This window comes from Canis lupus, chromosome 21 (genome assembly GCF_003254725.2).
Source record: "Canis lupus dingo isolate Sandy chromosome 21, ASM325472v2, whole genome shotgun sequence".
Lineage (NCBI taxonomy): Eukaryota > Metazoa > Chordata > Mammalia > Carnivora > Canidae > Canis > Canis lupus.
Genome location: NC_064263.1, coordinates 28,433,337 through 28,442,542, shown reverse-complemented (window position 1 = coordinate 28,442,542; position 9,206 = coordinate 28,433,337). Strand labels below are relative to the sequence as shown.

Below are 9,206 nucleotides of genomic sequence, written 5' to 3'. Positions count from 1 at the left end.
TCATTTACCCATTCCACAGGCAAAAGAAACGGTCAGGACAGTCCTTCAAATATGTTCAACATGAACTGAAATTTATATATGACATATTAAGTCAGATTCAGAACAGATATCAGAATCAGATATGCTGAAAATATTGTTATACGACTTGGCATAATAAAATTGATGCCTCAGTTATTTTGAGAGACTCAATTACCAGCAATAAGGTATAGTTTGAGGGTGAAAGGGGCCAGGATAGGGGCACACAATTTTAATAAAATCAGTAGAAGAGAAGAAGTGGAGGGGAAAAATGATAAACTAGTCTAAATTGTTCTTTGATGACTTAAGAATGAGCTAATAACTAGATAACATGTGCAAGTCTGACCTCTGAATCAATTATTTTCAACATTAAAGAGTATCATGGCATCTGCCTCCTTCACAGACAAAATTCTACAAAGAGCATTTAAGATTCCTTGCCCCTTTATCTCTATCTCTTCTTCTCTCTGAAATCCATTGTGAATTCTCTCTTCCATTTGTACTGAAAGTATTATTCTTCCTAAATTTGCCAGTCATCCCAACATTACCTCAAAGTGAGTGACATACAAGAAAGTCTAGACTCCAGGTGAATCATGTCAAAGAGAAAAATAGGTGCATAAGTATTTCTTGTAATTCATCATTTGTTTTAATGATAAAAGATATATGTATTCTTCTTCTCATATTTCTAAAAATTTGAAAGCATATATCATATCTTTTTTTACTTGCATCAAGAACTGATGGCATGGATCCTCCACCTCTTTGAGGCATAAAACACCTGCATTCTGAAGGAAGAGTGGAAGAAAAGAAGGAGGAAGGTATAAAGGGAAGGATGGAGAAAGATTTCATCAAATGGGCTGCAACTGGCTCAGAGCTCAGTACAGAAGGATTTAGAAAGATGCATCATGGCTGGGCATTATGAAAATATTAATGAATTTACAAGAATAGCTTCATCAAATAAAAATCTGATGAATGAGATTGAAGGAGAATGAGAGCTAAATGTGTGGTAAAGAGCTATTGTGGATACAGAGTTTTCTTTCCTGAAGTTCCTCAATGGCCAAAGGATTATAATGATATTCATAGAGTTCATGGCATAGGATCATGCCCATATCTAAATGTTCTTTAGGTGTTTTTCTAAGTGAGTACAGCAGAAAAGGAACTGAACTCATAAAAATACAACTTGTGTATATTAAATTTATCTACATTTACCCTGTGAGAATAAAGAGAAGAGCAAAGGCAGTCTGCGAGTTGTAGAAATGATTACAGAGATATTAGCTGTGGATGGACCCAAGAGGGTTTCGTTCTGAGCTGCTGGGCCCCTCCTACCCTGGACTAGTGGCTAGGAAATCTCTCAGTCCATGTTCAGACCTCCTCCTTCTCCACATTCACTTGGGAACATTTTAATTGGTGGCCATAAGCTTTCTTCAACACTTTGAGCTCAATAAATTTATGCTGCTGTCTCAGCATAAATAAGACAGATCTTACTGTGAGTTTTGTTGGGGAATGAATCCACTAATATGATCTCAGACAGACTTACAGAAATGGGAGCAAGTCTGCCTTGCAGGAACAGAAGAAAAGGAAAGACTATCCCAGAGATGTCCATATATTAGATATGGTCCCAGAAGTAAATGGATCAGAGGTCATGGTATTGACAAAGGCTGTTACAAAGGGTGTAGACAGAAGGAAGAGGCACTATCCAGAACAAGATACCAGGAAATGAGGCCAGAAGCTCAAGAGGAGGAAAGGTGGATGACAGGTAAGCAATGAGGGATAATGCTGTGAAAACTGATGATGGTCTTCAGGTGTTGGGTAAGGAGTTGGTTCCCAGTAACAAAGGGCATGGAAGATGGAAGTCTCACTATCCCCAAATTTATTCCATACTGTTTCACTACCAGCTTTTCCAATGATAAACAATCCTTCTCACCTGTCCTTTACTCACTTACATCCTCCCCTATCTGCCTCGTCAGCATCTGTACCTGTCAGGTAATGCTCACATGGCAGCTTATTTCTCTTGACTAAATCAGACAATGTGATTGTTACTAAAGGATTCCTATTCTAATTCTGATTAACTATGAAGAAGGAAAAAGTCAACCCTATGAGAAACAATCTGTGACCCGTGGATATACAGAATGAGGGACTGGAGAGCAAAGCTGCAGAAATTAAGGACTCAGTTGATTTACTAGTCTATTCTAAATACACATTGGCTGATGCAGCCTTTCTTCATCAATGATCCCTATGATCTTTCACTAGAGTTTTAGCTACATAAATCGCAGCTGTTCTTGAACTACTGGCATACTTCATGACTTTGGTTATGTGGTTTGTTGATCATGAGCATAAGGCAACAGTGTTTGAGAGTCTAGGAAAGAATGAAATCCTGAACCTTGTATTTTACAGGATGTCAAATATTTTTCTATTGTATACCTTGAGAATTTCATGATTTTTAGATACACAACTTTTAAAGGAAATTATTTTTTATCATAGAAGAACTCTCATATAGGACTACGAGCCTATGTTTTTAGAAAATTCAGTCATCTGTGAATTGAGGCAATTACATTTTCTGTTTGCTCTATAGCCTTCTCCTGAATCATTTCTGATGTCCAAGGTCTGCCTTCTGTCTTCCCTTCCTACTACTAGATTGGACTCCTTTTAAGGAATCGACCATTTTACCCCGTATTTTCTACTTATTTTTGGTGCTTAAACTCATAAAATTACCGAACCATTAAATGGTGTATATATAATTAAGCATCAACAAGCCTTAATTTACTAATCTTTTACTAATGGTAAATCTAAACATTTTAAAACCTAGAAACTAACCTCCATTCTGACTACCTTACTGATTACCTATGTTGTATAGTCAGCAAGAATGAGTCCTCTTGTTTTTTCTACATTGTTACTCTGGATTTCCTTGCCTCTGGATATTTCTTGCCTCTAGTAATTCTGAAACCTGTATTATAGTATTTCTGCTATTTTAAGGGTACAACTCTTTTTATGAAATTCCAAAGTTAGAAATATTGATAAAACAAATACAGTTTTACTAAAAATGTAAAAAATAGCATGGAACTTTGATACAAATAGTAAAAATTGCATGGATTTAAATAATCTTTTCTCAAGTTCTACCTCGCATTCTTTTTTTTTAAATAAATTTATTTTTTATTGGTGTTCAATTTGCCAACATACAGAATAACACCCAGTGCTTATCCCATCAAGTGCCCCCCTCAGTGCCCGTCACCCATTCTCCCCCACCACCATCCATCTCCTCCCCTTCCACCATCCCTAGTTCATTTCCCAGAGTTAGGAGTCTTTATGTTCTGTCTCCCTTTCTGATATTTCCTACCCATTTCTTCTCCCTTCCCTTCTATTCCCTTTCACTATTATTTATAAGTCCTCACATTCTTTTGAAAGGACATCCACTCTTACATAGACCTGTAACGTATAGATACAGATATCTAAGTATATTATGCTCTTAGGTGGAGGTGTTTCTATCCCCTTTCTCTTTCATAGAAGTTTTTGATACCACTATACTGTGGAGTGCGACTACTTGCAGGTCCAGACTACCAGTTCCTGACTCAGAGACAGTGGGGAAAAAATAGAGGACCAAGGATTAGCTGCAAGTTGGAATAGGGAGAGACTTTTCAAAATATGATTAATGCACAATTAATGTACAATAAACAAGTACAATTATTTTGTCCACAGGTCCAGAGGACATAACAGACAGGTCAGCACTTGATTCCCTTACTCAGATGGTCTGGTGGTTCTAATGCACTTAGCCTTTCATGCACATAACCTCTTAATATGAACTAATGATTGGGGATGCCTTTCCTCAAAACAGTGGGATCTATGGATCTTTTTCCTTAAATAATATGCATGATGTGGATGATATGATCTTAGACTTCAGCCAAAATCAGAGAGACTCACTATGATGACCTTGAACAAAAGTAGAAGTTGAAGAGTTCACTGACTGAGACACTTTTCATTTGCTTCTGGAGACCCAAAGACATTATGTCCATCTCCAACATTACAATCTTCATGCCTTCTGTGTTGACACTAATAGGGATCCCAGGCCTAGAGTCTGTGCAGTGCTGGATTGGGATTCCATTCTGTGCCATGTATCACTTTGCTATGATTGGAAATTTCTTGCTTCTGATCATCATCAAATCAGAGCGCAGCCTCCATGAGCCCATGTATATTTTCTTAGGCATGTTAGGAGTCACAGATATTGTACCTGGCACAGGCATTGTGCCCAAGATGCTTGGAATTTTTTGGCTACATGTACCAGAGATTTATTTTGATTCCTGCTTGCTTCAAATGGGGCTCATCCACACATTTGAGTGCATAGAGTCAGGCATCCTCCTTGCCATGGCCCTGGACCGTTATGTGGCCATCTGTTATCCACTCAAACACAGTGGCATCTTCACCCACCAGCTGGTGGCCCAAATAGGGGCTATGGTAACACTCAGGGCTGCCATTCTGGTAGCCCCATCTTTAGCACTCATAAAGTGTCGGTTTCAATTTTATCATACAACCACCATCTCCCACTCCTACTGTGAGCATATGGCCATTGTGAAACTGGCTGCAGAAAATGTGCGGGTCAACAAAATCTATGACTTGTTTGTGGCATTTGCTGTTGCAGGGTTCGACCTCACCTTCATCACTATGTCCTACATACAGATCTTCTTCACGGTTTTTCGTTTGCCCCAGAAGGAGCCCCACTTGAAAGCATTCAGTACCTGCATCGCCCACATCTGCGTTTTCCTCCAGCTCTACTTCCTTGCCTTCTTCTCCTTCTTCACATAGGTTTGGTACTCATGTCCTCCTTATATCCATATCCTCTTTTCTAGCCTCTACTTGCTGGTCCCCCCATTTCTTAATCCACTTGTCTATGGTGCCAAGACCAAGCAAATCCGCATTCACGTGGTAAAGATGTTCTGTTCTTAAAATCCACAGTGATTAACACCTTCAGCCTTCCCCTCTCTGCAATAGTAACAACCTCTCAAAACTAAATAAAACAGCAAAAAGACATGTTGTTTGTGATGTTTGAGTATTCTATTATTTTTTTGTGTGTGTGAAATTTGCCTGTATTTTATGTGGTTGTCACATCATAGCCCGTGACACCTCTGCGTCAGTGAGATTTACAACCTACTGGATAATTAGAATGAGAAATGTTTAAAGAGCAAAATAGTTAAAATATCTCATTTCCTTTTTAAAATTTTTTTAGTTACTGATTGAACTTTCTCCTTTAAGTATGCTTCTCTAGAAGGATTCACAAATATGTATATCTCAGTGAATATAATTGCACCCAATACTCATTCTTTTTCCAATTTGTCTAGGTCAGCAATAACAAATTGTTAATACTGTTTGTTTCTGGGTCATCCTACTAATCTTCAAAACAAATGAGAGAATTTTTAAAAACTCTTATTCAAGCAAAAATCCCCAAACAAAAAGCAAAGACTTTATGTATCTGATGAGACATTGTCTTCAAATTTCAACATTTCCATTGTCATTTAAGATATTAAGATATAAAAATTATGAACAATCAGTGTTCCACTTTATACATCAATACTTTTTTCTGAATCCTCACCATTTGCTTCTTTATTAATTCATCAAGTGTTATAAAAACCTACAATATTATAATGCTATAATAAAGAATAGAGGCATAATGGTAAATTTGACGTAATGTTTACTTTTTTTTCAGTTTATAGCCATCATAGGTTTATATTTCTGGGAGAAAAAGGGGAGGAATAAGAGACAAGCAATAGAGGACTCCATGGAATATGAGGTAGCAAAGAGAGTGAAGCACTGAAATTCAACTAAAAGCAGCAGTCTGTAGAGTTATTTCTATTTTATTTTTTTATTAGAGAGTCTGATTCTTCTTTTAAATTTTCATTTTAATTCCAGTTATTTACACACAGTTTTATATTAGTTTCAGGTGTACAATATAGTATTCAACACTTGTATGCATCACCGTGTGCTCAAATCAGCAAGTGCACTAGTTACTTCCCATCACCTATTTCACCCCATCACTATTTCACTTTCCCATCACCCCACCCACCTTCCCTCTGGTAACCATCAGTTTGTTCTCTGTGATGAAATGTCTCTTTCTTGAGTTCCCCCTCTCTTATTTTTCCCCTTGCTTGTTTGTTTTGTTTTGTAAGTTCCACATATGAGTGAAATCAATTGGTATTTGTCTTTCTCTACAAGGAGTCTGATTCTTAAGGAAGGACAAATGAATCGCTAAGCAGGTAAGGACATTCATGCCAGGTAGATGATATTGGAGATTAAATAGACAATCAAGAAACTGCCCTGTTTTTTTCAAAGTAATGTACAATTTGTAGAGATAAGACAAATACAAATGTTAAAAATGATTATGGACACTGTGCCAAATTGTTGAACTTTATATAGCTATCATATATCATTGGTGAGTTTTTTATTATAAGAAAGGCACTTATGTGTGTGTGTGTGTGTGTGTGTGTGTGTGTATACTTGGCATTTGGCAGCATATCTTAGTGGATATAAAACAGAATGCTTTTTAATTACTCAAGACTATTTATTAATGAACATATAGAGTGTTCTATCTAAATTAATAGCTTGAGAACTTAGGGTTTGTGGGCTGTTCCTGAAAACCTCAGCTCATAGATCATTTTTTAAAATTATGGAAAATATTCACATGTGCAAAAAATGTCCCTACTTGATTTATGACATTAAAATCAATGTATATATAAGAAACATTGGACTGCATGTCATAGGAGTGTGGATACTCTGGCTTGTTTTATGGACTGTGCCTTATCAGATGACTGCTAAAGATGATCACTTTATAAATCTAGAGGCTATCCTGATGCATTTTTTGAGGCTACTTTAAATGTCAGTATTTATTACATAGAATTGATTACATTACCAGTAATAGTTATTTTTCTTTGATAACAATGTATTTGGAATTAAATAAAACCTAAAAAACCATCAGAAATAATTTCTTAATGTTCTAGCCAGAGTTCCTCAAACTTTTATGTAAAGGGCCAAATAAATAACTTGGGCTTATGTAGGCAAAGAGAAAATTAAAGAGTATTTTTTTTGGTATTTATATAAAAAGAAACAAAGCATATTTCCACAAAAATTTTGATGAAATTCTATATAATGAAATATCATTTACAATTGGTAATATTAATAATAACAAACACACTTGTGTAGTTTTCTGTAATGTAAGTTTGAATGGAATTCATTTTTCTCTAGGAGATAACATTCTGCTTAAGTGGGACTGAAAGTTAGATTTTCCCTACGATCAAACTTATTGCAAAAATTCATCTATAAAAACCCTTCTTACTAGCTATTGGGCTATCCAGCCCTATATATAGACAGAGAGAGAGAGAGAAAGAGAGAGAGAGAGAGGAATATTTCTCAGCCACAAGAAATAATGAAATTGCCATTGGCAATGATGTGGTTAGAGCTAGAGACTATTATGTTAAGTGAAATAACTCAAAAGAGAAAGACAAATGCCATATAATTTCACTCACATGTAGAATTTAAAAAAAAGGAAAACAAATGAACATAGAGGAAAAAAGAGAGAAAGGAAAAAACCAAGAAACAGACTCTAAACTATAGAGAACGAACTGATGGTTACCAGAAGGGAAGTGGGTGGGAGGATAAATTGAATAGGTGATGGCGATTAAGGAGGGCACTGTCATGATGAGCACCAGGTGTTGTATGGAAGTATTGACAGTGTTACTGACATGGAAAGAGATGAGTCGAGAATGAACGTTGAGGATTTGAATCCTGATTGGAATGAAAAGTATGGTCATTATTTTTAATAGAGATATAAATAAATATGTACATTCAAACATAATTATATAATTATATGTTTTTGTTGCATATGCATGTTTATTTTTGTAAACATATTTCATGGGCTCTATCCACTGAAGGGAACTAATAGCATGACAAATCAGTACAAGTAAAATCTTTACTATTGGGATCCTGAACTGGAAAGCATAATATAAGTTAGAATAGTAATGCTATGCCAGAAAGTAAGAAACTGCTCAAAGTGTGATTGGGACATGTCAAAAGGACCCACAATCTAGTCTGAAAGAATGCTCTCTAGCCCAATGTAGAAAAATTTGAGTAGTAGTAGTAGTAATACTACTACTAATAATAATAATTAATAATAATGGTATGGATTATGAATCCATATATATATATATACACATATGCGTGTGTCTATGTATATGTGTATGTGTGTGTGTGTATACATCACCTCTTCTTTCTTCTTTAGCCATTCATCATTAGACTCTTTCCATAATTTGGCTATTATAGATAACACTGCTATAAACATTGGGGTTCAAGTATTCCTTCAAATTAGTATTGTTATATCCTTTGGGTAAATACCAGTAATTTAATTGCTGGATTACAGGATAGTTCTAATTTTAACTTTTTGAGGAACCTCCATTCTGATTTACAGAGTGACTTCACAAGTTTGCATTCCCACCAACACTATGAGTGTTCCCCTTCCTGCACATCCTTGCCAACATCTCTCGTTTTTGTGTTGTTAATTTTAGCCATTCTGACAGATGAGGTGATGCTCATTGTAGTTTTGATTTGTATTTCCCTGATGATGAATGATGTTGAGCATTTAAGCTTATCTTTTGATACCTGTGCTACCACAACTCCACCAATATACGGAACATTTCCATAACTTCAGAAAGTTCCCTTTTCATGCTCCTTCCCAATGAACGTCTACCTCCCACTCCTGCAGAAGAAACCACTATTTTTTTTTCATTTTATATTAGTTTTGCATGTTCCACACCATCTATAAATAGAATTATAAAACCATGAACTTTTAATCTTATTTACTCAAATCCTTTTTTTTTTTTTTTTTTGGTATTTGGTGTGTTAGTCTTATGAATGTCTGATAAAGAATTGTGTCCATTTTGTTTTTATAATGGAATTGTAAGATTTATTTCTGTAATTTTGACTCAAGTGTTTTGTCCGTATAAATAAGTATATATATATGTGTGTGTGTAAATGTGAGTGTGTGTATATATATATATATATATATATATAACGTCATATATATGACACAACCTCACAGTCTGCATATTGCTTATTAATTTTTTCAAACTATACTTCTCTTAAAGTAAAAATTATTAAAAAGATGGTAGCCTATAGCTTTTTGTGTCTTAATAAGGAAATCTTTGCCTATCCTCCAGTCATAT

At 35.5% G+C, this 9,206-nt stretch overlaps 1 protein-coding gene across 1 annotated transcript; it reads left to right on the top strand.

The window, feature by feature from the left end:
* Positions 1-4,008: 4,008 nt before the first annotated feature.
* LOC112667885 (olfactory receptor 52A1-like) lies at positions 4,009-4,944 on the top strand. Its single transcript, XM_035704275.1, is given in 1 exon segment — positions 4,009-4,944. A coding segment is annotated over 1 exon segment (936 nt).
* The last annotated feature ends 4,262 nt before the right edge of the window (positions 4,945-9,206 follow it).